Raw genomic sequence first — 16,977 nt, forward strand, 5'->3', positions numbered from 1 at the left:
AAGTAAACGTTAATACTGTTCTGTTGGAAGTGTTTTTTGGAATAAGGTGCTAAATCTAGGCCACATCTGCCTTTTCAGGTAGATATAAAAGATGCCTTAGCACTTTTGCGAAAAGAGGAGGGAACTTTCCCAGGATGTCCTGGGCGATATTTATTCCCCAACCAAAATCACTAAAAACAAACGTTGATCTAATTTCTTAAGGTGGGATTTTGTCATGCACAAATAGGCTGTTATATTTCCTGCAAACAACGAAGCAGAATTTCACTGACGTTTTCACGGAGAATGTGGTGAAGGTAGGTTCACTCCGGTGGATAGAGTCTGGAATGTAGTATCTGAGAGTGTGGAGATGCCATTTTAATTATTAAAACAGTACTGGAAACATCTGGAGAGAAAGAACAATGCAGGCACACTTGAGAAGGGCAAGGAAATGGGCCTAGCTGACTTGGTGTGCCAAGAGCCGCACATAAATGATTGGCCGAATGGCCTCTTTCAGTTTTGTGAGCGTTCTCTGTTTCTATGCAATGCCTCCCATTCTCTGGGTTGCAAATGTGGTGCCCCCTTTTTTGGGCAGGTTGAGTGTAATGTGTCGTCTCTCAAAGCAATCTTTCCCTTCAGTAAAGCCACCTTCATCAGCTGAGTACTTTCAGCAATCTCTTTTGCTGCAACCCCGGGGGGCAAGGAGAGAAACCCAACAAAGTTTCTTTCTATTAGCTAGTCCCAGAGAGTAAAGTTGTTGGTGAGGACCCTATAGGACAGCTGAAGCTTGGTGCTGCCTTGTACTGTAGGAGCAGCCGCTAAGGGGTGCTTGTGTCTGAGCTAGCGGGGTGCTTGCTGTGGTAGAGGTGGAGTCTGGTAACAGCAGCGTTGATCATGAAGTTCCTGTTTGACGGGTGCCGGTCCCCAACACCCTGGAAAAGAACAGTTTCTCACCGTCCACTGAACAAGCTCGGCACCCTCGCATTTGTGGACAGCTACAGGGAATCTCTTACCTCACTTTGCAAACCCGTCACTGGGGCAACGGGACGGCAAAGTGGGCACACTCTACCTGCTACTGGAGACCCTTGGAGGAAAAGTCATAGAGTATGTGCCTGGCTGCCTGAAGTCCGCAGAGGAACACGCACAGTCAGTTCGGCTATGGAAGGCTATCTGATTGCTCCCGTAAGTAAAAGTTTGTCACTCTCTGAAATCATGAGGTCCGCTGCTCTGTGGCTGGAGGTAATTGGGACTCTTTTTTAAACTTGCAGTACCCCGAAGATATTACTCCTTACGACAGCGAGGTGTACAGACAGCCCCATGAGTATTACACCTACCTGGGCAGCGATGGGGACAGTCATAGCGGTGAGTTAGCTCCTCTCTTTACACCCCAGCTCTGTACGGGATTTCTTCCTCACTGTTCGATAGCACCGCTAAATCGGTTTGAAACTGACCTTTTCATTTTTCGATAAGGCAGACAGGAGATACTTTCCAAGCGCTGATACCGTCTCCTTTTCACACAGAATCTGCGGTTGAAGGGAGTTGCTGCTCCTGTTGGCAGACTGAAATGACCGACTTGTCTCTTTCCCGCTGCGCCAATTCCTTCAAAGCGCAGAGAAATTCCTCTTCACGAGGATCTGCTCCTTAGCCCTTTGGCACAGCGTTACATAGCGAACGCAAGGTGGAATGCCATGCCCCCTTCTACATACACACGCATATATTGCCCAATACAGTCCAAAAGACATTGGAAACTAAACTGGCACAGAACGACTTTCAGGCTGAAACTGCCAGTGGGATTTATTTGCGCACTAAATAACGACAGGGAAGCAGAAAAACAAAGTTGACGCTGAGTTGATTATTCCGGCAATGCAAGACTTTAGAAGTGCTGCCTGGAAAGGTGTGGATAACAATTCAACAATAATTTTCAAAAGATAAACACTCAAATTAAGTGTGTGTAGGATTTGAGAGCAAGGGTGTGGAATAGCTAGATCTTTCAGAAAAGCACGCAGGCGGAATTAGCTGATGTGTGCAGCTTCAGTCTGTGAATCTATGGAAACTGCTCCAAAAAAAACAGAAGTAGAGAGTTGGGTATTTGCGAGTTAATGCACATGAATGTTGTGGCGCAAGTTTTTTACATAACTCATTCTGTTGCAGAAAACAAGACGTTCGTTAATACAGGACCGTTCCATCCACTAGATCCCGCTAAACCCTGTCAAGAATATTTTTAAAAAGTTAAAAGGGGCCTTCTAAATAGTCAGGTATTCAAGGATATTAATCACTTCCACCTCTTGGGCAGATTGGAGTCAGTAACAGCTCTGCGGTCGTCCAGAGTTTTGTTTGCTTTTCACATCTACGAGTGAATTCTGCAAGTCAGAGCTGCTAGTGAGAAATGTTGCGTGTAGGCCGGCAGTTGGGAAAGTGATAATGGGAACTGCAGATGCTGGAGAATCCAAGATAATAAAATGTGAGGCTGGATGAACACAGCAGGCCCAGCAGCATCTCAGGAGCACAAAAGCTGACATTTCGGGCCTAGACCCTTCATCAGAGAGGGGGATGGGGTGAGGGTTCTGGAATAAATAGGGAGAGAGGGGGAGGCAGACCGAAGATGGAGAGAAAAGAAGATAAGTGGGGAGGTAGGAGGGGGGATAGGTCAGTCCAGGGAAGACGGACAGGTCAAGGAGGTGGGATGAGGCTAGTAGTTAGGAGATGGAGGTGCGGCTTGGGGTGGGAGGAAGGGATGGGTGAGAGGAAGAACAGGTTAGGGAGGCAGAGACAGGTTGGACTGGTTTTGGAATGCAGTGGGTGGAGGGGAAGAGCTGGGCTGGTTGTGTGGTGCAGTGGGGGGAGGGGATGAACTGGGCTGGTTTAGGGATGCGGTGGGGGAAGGGGAGATTTTGACGCTGGTGAAGGCTTGAATGCAGACTGTAGTCTATTGGGGATGATCCGGGTCTGTAGGCAGGTGCTGAGGAAGGTGATGTGGCTGTGGTACCTGGTTTGCTTCAGGACATGGTCGAGCATGTCCTGAAGCAAACCAGGTACCACAGCCACATCACCTTCCTCAGCACCTGCCTACGGACCCGGATCATCCCCAATGGACTACAGTCCGCATTCAAGCCTTCACCAGCTTCAAAATCTCCCCTTCCCCCACCGCATCCCTAAACCAGCCCAGTTCGTCCCCTCCCCCACTGCAACACACAACCAGCCCAGCTCTTCCCCTCCACCCACTGCATCCCAAAACCAGACCAACCTGTCTCTGCCTCCCTAACCTGTTCTTCCTCTCACCCATCCCTTCCTCCCACCCCAAGCCGCACCTCCATCTCCTACCTACTAACCTCATCCCATCTCCTTGACCTGTCCGTCTTCCCTGGACTGACCTACCCCCCCCCCCCCCCCCCCCCAACCTCCCCACCTATACTCTCCTCTCCACTTATCTTCTTTTCTCTCCATCTTCGGTCCGCCTCCCCCTCTCTCCCTATTTATTCCAGAACCCTCACCCCATCCCCCTCTCTGATGAAGGGTCTAGGCCCGAAATGTCAGCTTTTATGCTCCTGAGATGCTGCTGGGCCTGCTGTGTTCATCCAGCCTCACATTTTATTATCCCGGCAATTGGGAAAGCTGTGTGCGTGACATTTGCACAGTATTGTAAAGTTATCTACAATGGGGACAATATTGAATTTGACTTCTAGAAGATAACAAAAATTCTGTAAATGTTTGTGGATTGACGTCAGCTCAGAAATGCCCAACAGAGCTGACTTTGTAAAGTTGAACAGAACCGACAGTCTCACCAGCACCTCCACCGGGAGGGTGTATGAAGTCCGACTGTACAATTGGTAACCGAGCAGGAACTGCTTTTCTTAATATTCCAGTCTGTATTTACATCGCAACCACTAAATAGACATCATCAGGCCGTTGTCACTTTACTGTTTGTGGTATCTTGCTGTGCTTCCTATACAATACTGGTGATGGCACTTGACACTACGTCATTGGCTGCGAGGCTATGGCTTAAGGATGCAAAGAATTATGCAAGTCTCTTTCTATTTTTGATAATTAATTTCAATCGATAGCACCAGAACCTTTAGCGTTTTCGATCAGGAGTTGTTCAATGACTATGTCAGTCATCACAAACCTGCCACTTTTCAAACACTAGCATTAAAAAGGCACCTCTTCAAGTTGGATGAAAAGTTTATAATGTAACCTCACCTTGAATGATTTACTTTGAAAGGCAGCACTTATAGAAGGGTACTCTGCAGAAAGTAGAAAAATCCAATGCACAGCAAGGAGATGAATAAACTGATGATACAAAAAGAAGACAGCAGAGAGAGGCCATCAAGGAGGAAATGTGCAAATTAGAGTTCAACGATAAAGAACAGAGAACTCTGATTTCAAGGGACATAAAGGTTAGGATTCAGGAAAAAATGAGAACAAATAGCAGAGTTCCTGGAGAAGTAAGTAGAGAGAAACTTAAAAAGGAAATTAGGAATGCTAAGAGAGTGTATGAGGAAGCATTGGTGAATAGAATAAAGTAAAAACCAAAAGGTTTTTATATAAATGGCAAAAGAATAGGGAAGGTAAAAAGGCCCAATGGTGTTACTACTAGACTACTAACCCAGTGACCCAGGTCATATTCTGGAGACTGGGGTTTGAATCCTGTCATGGCAGATGTAATTTAAATTTAATTAATACAAGAAATGGAATGAAGAGTGTAATGGTGACCATGCTGATTTTCATCTGCCCTTTAGGGAAGGAAATCTGACATCCATACCTGGTCTGGCATACACATGACTTTGACCCACAACGATAGGGTTGACTGTGAACTATCCTTTGGGCAGTTAGGATAGGCAATGACTGCTGGCTTAGCTAGCAATGCCCACATCCTATGAATTAAATTTAAAAAAAACTAATTAGGGAAAGATTAGAGCCAGGAGAGAAAATTGTATTTGGACCCAGAAGATGTGGGCACAGTCTTCAATGAATACTCTGTGCCAGTTTCTCAATGGAAAAGGACAATGCAGATATAGACATCAGAGCAGAGAGTTGTGAAATATTTGAAGAAATTAACATAAAGAGAGGGGAGGTACTGTCAGGTTCAACAGTTTTAAAAATGGAGAAATATGGAAGTCCAGATAAGATCCAATATCAGAGGCCTAGGCAGTAATTTTCAAATACTCTCTAGCCACAGGGAAGGTACCAGAGGATTGCAGGACTGCTAAAATTGCCCCACCATTTAAAAAGAAAGGGATAGACCAGGAAATGATAGGCCAGTCAGCCTAACATTGGTAGTGGAAAAGTCATTATAAAGTATTCTGAGGAACAGAATATATCTGCGCTTGGAGAGATGCATATTAATCAGGGATAGTCAGCATGGATTTGTTAAGGGAAGGTTGTGTTTGACAAATTAGATCAAATTTGCTAGGAATTGATGAAGGTAATGCATAATGTATGGTGTACATGTGGTTTAGCAATTCTTTTGACAAGGTCCCTCATGGCAGATTGGTCAAGAAAGTTAGAACCCAAGGGATCCAAGATTAAGTGGGAGATTGGATCCATATCTGAGTGGAAGGCAGGAAGCAAAGAATCATGGTAGAAGGATGTGTGACTGGAAGTCTGTTTCCATTGGGGTACCATAGGGCTTGGTGCTGGCACCCTTGCAGTTTATGGTGTCAGAGTCATAGGGCACAGAAAAGGCCCTTTGGCCCATTGAGTCTGCACTGACATAATTATCACTAAAGGCACACTAAACCCAATTGCCTGCACATGCCCTATATCCTTGAATATTATGATATTTCAAGTGCTCATTGAAATATTTTTCATAGGTTGGAAGGTTCCTGACCTCCACTACCTTCCCGGGCAGTGCATTCCAGATCCTCACCATTCTCTGAGTAAAAGTCCCCTCTGAATGTCCTGCCTCTTATCCTAAAATTATGCCCCCTTATGATTGACTCCTCAACCAAGGGGAACAACTGCTTCCTACTGCTCCCTGTCCGTACCCTCATAATCTTATACATGTCAATCATGCCCTCTCCCCTCAGTCTTCATTGCTGTAAAGAAAACAACCCAACCTTATCTAGCCTCTTCTTGTAGCTCAATTTCTCCATCCCAGGCAACATCCTGGTACAACCTCTAGTGCTATCACATCCTGTAGTGAGATAACCAAAACTACACACTGCACTTCAGCTGTGGCCTAACCAACACTTTGTACAACTCCAACATTACCTTCCTGTTCTTAGATTGTATGCCGCAAATGATGAAAATGACTGATGGCATACGTTAATGATTTGGATTTAAATGTAAGGGGCACAATCAAGATGTTTGTGGATTTATATGCATTGGTAGGGTGATAAGTAGTGAGTAGAATAGCTGTAAACTGCAGCAAGGTATCAATAGACTGGTCAGCTGGGCAGAGCAGTAGCAAATGGAATTCACTGTGGAAAATCATGAAATAATATACTTGAGGAGGACTGACAAAACATTTCACTAGGATTCTAAAGCATTGAAGATCAGAGGGACCTTGGTATGCATATTCACAGATCCTTGAAGAAAGAGCAGGAAGGGCAGGGGTGGCACCATGGCTCAGTGGTTAGCCCTGCTGCCTGATAGCACCAGGCGAGCCGGGTTCAGTTCCACTTATGCATAACCTTCTGTGTGGAGTTTGCATGTTCTCCCCGTTTCTGTGTGTGTTTCTTCCGGGTGTTCCGGTTTCTTCATACAGCCCAAATATGTGCAAGCTAGGTAGATTAACCATGGGAAATGCAGGGTTACAGGGATAGGTTGGGGGTGGGTCTGGATGGGATGCTTTTCACAGGGTTGGTGTGGACTCGATGGACTGAATGACCTGCTTCCACACTGTATAGATTCTGTGAAAGGGGATGGGTTAAAACTGCATATGGGTTACTTGCTTTTATTAGCCGTGGTATAAAATACAGAGCAGGGAGGTTATGCTGCCACAGTATAAAATGCTGGTTGGCCACAACATGAGTTCAGTGTGCACTTGTGGATATCACATTATAGGATGGGTGTGATTGCACTTCAGAGGGTGCAGGGAAGATTTACCAGGATACTGCCTGAGCTATGATAAAAGATTGGAAATCGCTGGGGTTGTTTGCCTTGGAGCAGTGAAGGCTGAGAGATGACCTGGTAGGAATCTGTATAAGATTATGAGGAGCTTAAATAGGGTGGATAGAAGGCACTTTTACCATTAGTAGGAGGGTCAATAACCAGGGACCTAGTTTTAAGGTAAGAGGTAGAAGGCTAGGAGGAGAATTGAGGACAATATCTTTCACCCAACGTGATGGGAAACTGAAACTCATTGCCTGAAAAGGTGTTGACTCAGAAGCTGTTCTAATATTTAAACAGTATTTAGATGGTCACTTCTGAAGTTTTAAGCCAAGAGCTAGAAAATAGAACTAATGTAATCAGATCTTTGTTGACCAGCGTAGATACGATAGGCTGAATAACCTCCTTCTCTGCTGTAAATGTCTGTGAGTGTGTCCTGAAAGGGCCATCCTACTTTTAAAACAGTGCCTGCTGGTTTAGGATTCACACACAGAGGGAAATATCTTTTCCACATCTACCTTGTCAACACCATTGAAGATGTTATACACTTCAATCATACCACCCCTCACTCATCTATACCTCAGTGGAAACAAACCCAGCCTGTTCAGCCTTTCCTCATTGGACCACCCAGAGATTCCAGGGATCAATTGGTGAAACCTTTCTGAACCGCCTCCAACACATATACATCTTTCCTTAAATAAGGAGACTAAAATTGCACACGGTATTCAAGATGTGGTCTCACCACTGTCCTGTATAACTAAAGCACATCCTTTTATATCAAATTCCTGTCGTAATAAAGGATAGCATCACACTAACTTTCTTGATGACACACTGTACCCATATATTAACTTTCTGTGACAGGTACACTGGAATACTAACCATTCTCCTCTAACAGGATTGTATTTGCTATCTTTCAGTCAAATGGAATTTTTCCTAAATCTGGGGAATTCTGGAAAATTAATACCCATGCATATACTACTTCACTGGCAATCTCTTTTCAGACTCAAAGATGAAATCCATTTGAATCTGGAGACCTCTCAGTCCACTACTGCAAGAGTTTGCTCAGTACCACTTCCCTAAATGATTGCAATTTCACTAAATTTCTTTCTCTGTTTCAGCTCCTGGTTTACAGCTATTCATGGAAATACTTTTGATTCTCTAAAATGAAGACAGAGCAAAATAGTTGTTCATTTGATCCACCATTTCCTTATAAACTACTATTAACTCCCCATTCTCGCATCCCAGAATACCAACACTCAATTCACTTTTTCATTCCTTATGTAAATAACTATAGAATGTATCTATGTTTTTGTTCCTGGCCAACCTCTACTCATATGCTAATTTCTTCCTCCTGATTAACCTTTTAATCATTCTGTGCTGTTCTCTATATTTTGACCAATTATCAAATCTGCCACTCATCTTTGCAAAGTTAAGTGCATTTTCCTTTAGCTTGATTCCTTCTCCAGCTTGTTCAGTTCTCTGCAGGTGCTGCATTCTCCCCTTTGACTTTTTCTTAGTAGCAGGAAAGGTGCTTAATCCAGTGGCTCTCGGAAGTATGCTCAGAACTTCCCATTATCTCGACAACCTCTTCTATTGAGCGGCCACCATCCATAAAGATGTCCAGCGTCAAGGCAGCACGTCAGTGCAGCTTTCTTCAAGCTGTGACAACTCGTCTTAAAGAGCCTGGCCTTGTGTTGTCCACCCACCTCTACTACAATGAAACGTGGATCATTGACAGTTATCAGAGTAGGAATATTGAGAGAGCTTCCACATGCAGTACCTACATTGAATCCATAGAATTGGGAATGAAATGCAGGGACCACTGGGCTAACTGCAAGGGTCTTCCACAAAGCTGCAACCACCAGCTTCTAAATCCTGCTTCTGAAGAACTAACTTCAGTGGATGGAACATTGTATCAGAGGGTCCTCCCCTCTCAACTCTCCATTGACCAATGCTCAAAGGATGGCCAAAGGAAAAGGGATAAGGATATGCTGAAGTTCAGCCTCAAAGCTCAAAGGCATTAACACCACTGACAGGGCCAGCAGCTTGCTCCTCCACTTGGCTTGGCGCTTCTGTATCCACCAAAGTGCAAGTCACTTTGACGCTTCATAATTTGACCTCAAATTGGAACAGCAGTGGCAGAGGAATGGGAAGGAGACCAACCCTCAGCTCAGCATTCCATTTTCCCACCAGCAACACAGCTCTTCTATGGACAAACCTGTGACTCCAATAACTTCAGTAAACTGAAGGACTTCTAACCTGGCAAACATCATCCTTGGTACTGATGAACCACTGTCAAAGATGATGTATCCTGAGTGTTCTGAAATAGCATCTTAAATGTCTGGCATTGATGTATTCCCAAGGCAATTTGCCAGATCATTTCAGTTAACTCTGGTTTCATGTCCACATAGTTTCCATTATTAAAAATATTAATCTTAGCTCCAATCATCTCCCTTTCAAACTGGATATAAAATTCAGTCAAAACTAGGATACATAGGGATGCCTGAACTCTGAGGCCATTATTTAATGTGTTAAATTGCACAATGCCAAGACTAATATAATGTGCTCTCCAATTTGTTCCAAAACATGCTGTTATAAAAAAATTCTCCAAAGCGTTTTGCTTCTACATCTTGATCTCCTGAACAAGGTCACCTCCAACTATTGCGCCGAGCGGTCAACTAATAGTGCTATCCCTTCACCTTTTACCTAACTCCGTATTGTTGATTGATTGATTTATTGTCATGTGTACTAAAATACAGTGAAAAGCTTTGTTTATGAGCAGTACAGGCAGATCACAGCAAGCAAAGGATGTACAGATCAAAAAGACTTAGAGGCGTACAGGTTGCATTGCAGGTTACATTATTTGAGATTAGAGTCCATTCAACAGTCTGATAACAGCCAGAAAGAAGCTGTTCCTGAACTTCCTCATTCATGTGCTCAGACATCTGTATCTTCTGCCCGGTGGAAGACATTGTAGTAGATCATTACCAGGGTAAGATGGATCTTTGATGATGTTGGCTGCCTTTCTGCAGCAGCGAGCCATGTAAATAGAGTCCATGGATGGAAGGTTGGCTTCCATGATGGTCTGGGCTGTGCACACCACTTTTGTTGTTTCTTACAGTCCTGGGGGGAGCAGTTGATGTACTAGGCTGTTGTGCAACTGAACATTATGCTTTCAACGGTGCACCTGTAGAAGTTGTTGAAGGGCCTTATGGGCATGCCAAATTTCTGGGAAGTCCAGGACAGTTTGTTGGTTATCGTCGCTCCAAGGAATTTGCTGCCGTGCACTCTCTCAGCCTCAATTCCATTGATGTAGAGGGGGGCATCTTCTCCTCCTTTCTTTCTGAAGTCGATGATCAGTTCTTTAGTTTTGCTGATGTTAAGAGACAGGTTGTTTTCATTGTACCACGTCACCAAGCCCTGTATCTCCCTTCTGTATTTTGACTCCTCGTTGTTAGTTATCCATCCCACTACAGTGGTGTTGTTGTCAGCGAACTTGTAGTTGGCATACATTCAGCATTTGGCAACACAGTCATAGATATACAGGGAGTACAGTAGGGGGCTGAGTGTGCATCCTTGGGTGGGGGGGTGGGGGCGCTCCAGTGTCGAATGTTACTGTGGAGGAGGTGCAGTTACCTCTCCTCACTGATTGCAGCCTATGGTTCAGAAAGCTGAGGATCCATTTGCAGAGGTCGGAGCCAAGACCAAGGTCACGAAGCTTTGAGATCAGTCAGGATGGAATATTGGTGTTGAAGGCGGAGCTGTAGACAACGAGCAGGAATCTGATGTAAGTGTCTTTTTTGACAGATGTTCCAAGGATGAGTGCAGGGCTAGGGATATGTCATCCTCTGTGGACCTGTTATACCGGCAGTGAATACAACCATCCTGCTTCTATCTTATCTATTCCCTTATATATACGCTTCAATATTCTGGATCCAATCCTTGCCATCCTGAAGCCAAGTCTGTATGATGATGATCATATTGTATTTGTTTCCTTCAATGCACACTATCAATTTGTTTACTTTGTTATGAATGATATGTGCATGCGGATACAGAGCCTTTAGTTGTCATTTTGTTATTGAGTAACATCTCGACTTGATTGTTGGTGTATTCCTAGTTCTTTTTTTCCCTTTCTGCCCTTTCCTGCCATTCTCTGATCCTCATTTCCCATTTTATAATTTTCCTTTCATCTATCACACCTTTCCAGACAAAGGGGATACGGTAAAAGGATGGTGCAAAAATGCAGGACAGGGGTGCAGTCCGGGCAGAGGGATTGATTCTGGATGTGGGGAGGGATTGGTGGTGAGCTTCAGGCAAGAAAGTGGACTCTGTGTGGGGTATGTGGTGAGCTCCAGGTGGGCGGGTGGCCTTTGGGTGGTAGGGATTTGGGTAGTAAGCTCCAGGCAGGAGGGCAAGTCAGGAGAACAACTTGGGATCGTAGAAGACACTAATTGTGTGCTATTTCTCTTGTTCTGTCTCTGTGTGCCTTTTGCCTTTCACTGTCTATCTCAGTGACGTTCATCTCTCTAAACCATCCTGTGTCTCTATTTTTATTCTCTGTCATACTCTCTATCCATCTCTATCTCTCCCTCCCTTGCTTTCTCACTCCCTCACGCTCTGTTTGTGTCCTCCTGTGTTTCACTTTCTTACTTTCTGTCTCCCATTTACATTTCTCCAGCTCTCTTTATCTGCCTGCTTCTTCTCTGACCCTATTTCCCTCTCACTGCTCCATTGTTTAATTCAGTTCCTTTCTCATTTCTCTACTCCCACTAACAGACTGGGATTACACTGGTGGCCACATCCATGGAGATTTTGAGCCATTTGTTGACCATCACTTCACCGAATTACAGAGTGTTCAACCCCCCCAACTGCAGCAGCTGTACCGACATATGGAGCTTGAACAGCTACACGGGTTAGAATCCTTACCAGCAACCAGCATTCCCATTGGAACAGCGATACATTACAATAAAACACAGCCTTCAGCAACCAGTGGCTTCACATCTCCCCAGGTATGTTGCACACTCAACAAGGAGAGAATATTTTACTGTCTTCTATCTTCATTGGAGCTGTTGGGGATTATTCAGATTTTCACATAGGCACCTCTCTTTACCCACCTCTTCCTCAACTTGCCGCATTACTACCTCATATTGATTTGTCCCCATTACCTTCTCCAATCTGATCCACTCCTGGATGAGCCCCCTAACATTTTTTACAATGCACTGGCATTGCAGGTTGTAAATTGAGCCCTGCTGTTCCTGGAGTTATACTAAATGTTCATGTTTTCTTCAAGGTATCCACAGTACCCCAATTTTCCTGACTTTCAGACCAAAGTTGATAGACAGCACAGATGGGGTTATTGAACCGAACAAGAATTATTTTTTTTGTAAGTAATTAGCCTTTAAGTAGGGTAAAACAATATAAACCATTGGTGTATAACATTACTAACTAAAATTGTAATCCGTGATAAACTCAACCTTACATGGAATCAGAGACAAACAAATAGGGAAAAGAGATTATTGGCAGAGGGAGAAAAACTGGAATGTCAGGTTGGTGGTATGTGCTTCCCAGTTCGGAGGGTGATATGATCCTTCACTGGCTAGCCAGACTTCTTGCTGTTCTGGATGCTTTTACTGGTTTGTAAGAAGGTCAGATTAACAGAATTTCTTGAAAAATGCCTTTGATTACTCAATACAAAAGCCACAGCTTATAACTGCTGCAGGAAAAGTTACTGTTTTCTTCATGTTTAAACTGGGCTTTTGACTGCAGAGAACATACAGTTTCTGCTCACTTCTTTCCCCATCGCTTTCTCTCTGTATCTCTGTAACTTGTTTCCAGCTCCAAGCTGCTCATTCACCTGAGCACCAATCACACAGTTGTTAGAAACTAATGCTCTCAGGCATCAAAAAGAATGCCAGGCCCATAAACTGAACAGCATCTTGTTGCGAGCCAGCTCCAACAGAATGATGAAACTCTAGGCTTCCCTTCGTGTGCAATTACTGCTTTTTCAAACCATTGTTTGCTTGATTTTTCCAAAGAATATTTGTATTTCAAAATATATAGCGCCCTTACAAAAATAGGTTTTAAAACAGTCATTTGTTATTTCAGTCTACAGATTTCAAAAACAAAAATAAAGAGGTAATACTTACAGATTCATTAATAGAAGGCCATCCCTGTGATTAATATGAGTCATTAAGATGCACTTGTAATACCTGATCAGCTCTATATTAGATTGTAATCTTTGAAATATGGCAATCCCTGCGTTTGATGTGAATACATTGTCAACTCTATATTTAATGTGAAACAATATTTGACTTGATTCTTTAATACATGGTCATCTGTATGTTTGATCTAAATCGTTAATACATAGCCATCTCTGTACCTGATGTGAATCTTAATACAGGGTCACTTCCATGTTTGATGTGAAACTTTAATTCATGGCTGACTCTATGTTTGACATGAATCTTTAACACATGGTCAGATTGATGTTTGATGTAAATCTTGAATGCATTGTCAGACCTGTTGTTTGGCATCAATCTTTAGTGTATGATGTGAATCTTTAACACATGGTCAGTTCTGTGTTTGATTGGAGTCTTTTAATACATGATCAGATTGATGTTTGATGCGAATCATAAACTCGTGCTCAGCACTGTGTTTGATGGAAATGCTTGTAACATGGTCAGTTCTGTGATATGAATCTTAATACACAATCAGTTCAATGTTTTACGTAAATCTTTAGTCTGCAGTCAGTTCAATATTTTATTTAAATCTTTAATCCATAGTCAGTTCAGTGCTTCATGTGAATCTTAATACAGGGTCAGTTCCATATTTGATGTCAATCTTTAACACTTGGACAGCTCTGTGTTTGACATGAATCTTTAAATGATGAAAAGCTCTGTTTTATATGACTACTTAAGACATAATCAGCTGTATGATTGATGTAAATCTTCAATACATCATTAGCTGTGTCTTTGACGTGATTCTTGAACATACGGTTTACATCTGTATTTCATGTGAATCTTAATAAGGGTCAGTTCCATGTTTGACATCAGTCAACATGTGGATAGCTCTATGTTCGACACAAATCTTTAACTAATGAAGTGTTCTATGATTGTTGTGATTCTTTCATACATGGTCAGATCTATGTTTATAGTGAATCTATAATGCATGGGCAGCTCTGTGTTTATTGTAAATCTTTAATAAATTGTCAGCTCTATGATTGATGTGAATATATAAGACATTATCAGCTGTCCATTTGAAGTGATTCTTTGACACACAATTACGTCTCTGTTTGATGTCATTCATAAATATATGGCCAGCTCTAAGTTTTACATAAATCTTTACACAATTGTCAGCACTCTGATGTGAATTTACTACAGGGTCAATTCCATGTTTGACTGCAATTCTTAACATGTAGACAGCAGTAATTTTGACACGAATCTTCAAATAATGAAAATTTCTATTTTTTATGTGAAAGTTAATATATGGTCAATTCCATGTTTAACATCAATCTTTAGCACGTACAGTTCTGTGCTTGATGTGAATCTTCATGACATTGTCAGCTCTATGTTTGATATGAAACTTTAATATAGGGTCAGTTCCATAGTTGTCATTAAACTTTAGCACATGGACAGCTGCATATTAAATGTGAACCCTTAATACATTATCAGATTGATGTTTAATGTGAATATTTAATAAATAGTTAGCTTTATGTTTCATGTCAATCTTCAACATATATTCAGCTCTATGTTTGATGTGAATCTTCACAGCATTGTCAGCTTTATGTGGGATACAAATCTTTAATGCAGGATGAGTTCCACATTTTATATCAAGCTTTAGGACATGGACAGCTGTACATTTGATAAGAATGTTTAATATGTGGACAGATGGAAGTTTGATTTGATTCTTTAATACATTTTCAGTGCTATGATTAACACATGGTTAGCTCTATGTTCGATGTAAATCTTTAAAACATTAATAGCTGTGATTGATATGAACCTTTAGTATACGGTCAGCTCCATGTTTAACTTGTGTCTTCAACATACGCTCGACTCTATGTTTGATGTGAACCTTTAAAACATGGTCAGCTCTATGTTTGATGTGATCCCTTAATGCAGGGCCAGCTATAATTTGATGTCACTCTTTAAGACATGCTGATTTTGTTGTTTGATATGAATCTATAATAAAGGGTCGGCCAAAAGTTTATCTTAAATGTTTAATAGGCAGTCAGCTCTAAGTTTGACATGAGTATTAAACACATGATCCGCTCTATGTTTGATGTGAATCTCTAATGCATAAACAGTTTGATGTTTGATATGAATCTTAGTGCAGGGTCATTTCCATATTTGATATCAATCTTTAACACATAGTCAGCTCAATGTTTGATGTGAATCTTTAATACATTGTCCATTGTATGTCTGATGTGAATCAGTATGTGGTTTTCTTTCTGGCTATCATCTGGTTGATGTGATTCTTCAATAGATTTTCAACTCTACATTTGATGCGAGTCTTTTGTATATAATCAACTTAATGTTTATTGTGCAACTTTAAGACATGGTCAGCTCTGTATTTGAGGTGAATCTTTAATACATGGTCAGCTCATGTTTGTTGCAGATCTCATAGATGATGAACTGTATTGTTGAGAGAATCATTTGCTTGGGGGAGAAATCACAGAAGTAGATGAGTATATTGTGCACAAGACAGGCAGATGTCAATGCAACTGTACAAGGCACTGGTGAGAGCACATCTGGAGCAGTTTTGGTCTCCTTATTTAAGGAACAATTTCATCTCATTGGAGGCAGCTCAGAGAAGGTTCACTTGGATGATCCCTGGTTTGGAAGGATTGTCTTATGAACGAAGGCTAAACAGGCTGGCACTCTACTCACTGGGGTTTAGAACAATGAAATGTCATCTCATTGAAACATTTAGGATTCTTAAGGGGCTTGACAAGGTAAATACTGAGAGAATGTTTACCCTCATGGGAGAGTATAGGAACAGAGGGCATAGTCTCAGAATAAAACGACACCAACTTAAGACTGGGATGAGGAGGAATTTCTTCTCTTGGAGCTTTGTGTGTCTTTGGAACTCCTTGCCTCAGAGAGTTGTGGGGGCAGAGTCCATGCATTCATTGAAAAACAGACAGATAGATTCTTAATAAGGCAGAGAACCAAGAGTTAAAATTAAATAGCAGAAGAATGGACTTGAATTTTGGATCAGCCATGATCCTCCTGAAAGGTGGAGAGAGCTCAAGGGGCCAAATGGCCTATTCCTGTTCCTAACTCTTTTGGTCTTATGGTCTATGATTGATGTGAACCTTTAATACATGGTCAGATCTATGTTTGATATAAAACTTTAAGACATCATCAATTGTATGTATGATCTGAACTTTTAAGCAGAACGTGTTTCTAACCATTGAAGGTATCTGATGCCCTGTTTCATAAGAGGTGGCAATCGGTGTGGGTGTTCATGCATTTCCTGCTACAATGGAAATATTGCTAAAGTCAGGAAGTCCTACAGTACCAGCTGAACCCAGGATATTGCCAAGCCCAGGAAGTGCACAGCAACAGTGAGTGTTACTATTGACTCTAACATCCAGAGAGACATGTGAAATACAGACATTACAACAGATAATCCACCTGCTCAACCTCTCCTGTCCCTGTCAGCATTCTTCTCAATGTGAATAGTTCTAAACACACTAATTTATCATCTTCCATGTCCCCATTTTGTACATCCATCCAAATATCACAGCCCAACAGCTGATAAAGTATTCATCTCAGACATTGTCCCTGGATGGGATATTGTTAGACTAGGTGAAGAGGGAAAACTCTGGCAGATGAATTTCAATGTAAGTAACTGTGAAGTTATTCATTTTAGACTGAGAAAGGATAGAACATAATTCTTTTCAGATGGTACAAAGTTAAATATGATGAATGTCTAAAAAGATTGGCTTTCAGC

The 16,977-nt window shown here is 42.1% G+C and overlaps 1 protein-coding gene across 2 annotated transcripts in view; it reads left to right on the forward strand.

Annotated features, from left to right (window-relative positions):
* Positions 1-875: 875 nt before the first annotated feature.
* spi1b (Spi-1 proto-oncogene b) overlaps positions 876-16,977 on the forward strand; it is a 37,800-nt gene continuing 21,698 nt past the window's right edge. For both annotated transcript variants that reach the window (XM_048545109.2, XM_048545111.2), the window contains exons 1-3: positions 876-1,158; positions 1,245-1,338; positions 11,803-12,035. In XM_048545109.2, coding sequence (XP_048401066.1) covers positions 1,135-1,158; positions 1,245-1,338; positions 11,803-12,035 — 351 coding nt within the window. In that variant the 5' untranslated portion in view covers positions 876-1,134. The remainder of the gene's footprint in view (positions 1,159-1,244; positions 1,339-11,802; positions 12,036-16,977) is intronic.

This window comes from Stegostoma tigrinum, chromosome 17, assembly GCF_030684315.1.
Source record: "Stegostoma tigrinum isolate sSteTig4 chromosome 17, sSteTig4.hap1, whole genome shotgun sequence".
In the NCBI taxonomy this organism is placed as follows: Eukaryota; Metazoa; Chordata; class Chondrichthyes; order Orectolobiformes; family Stegostomatidae; genus Stegostoma; species Stegostoma tigrinum.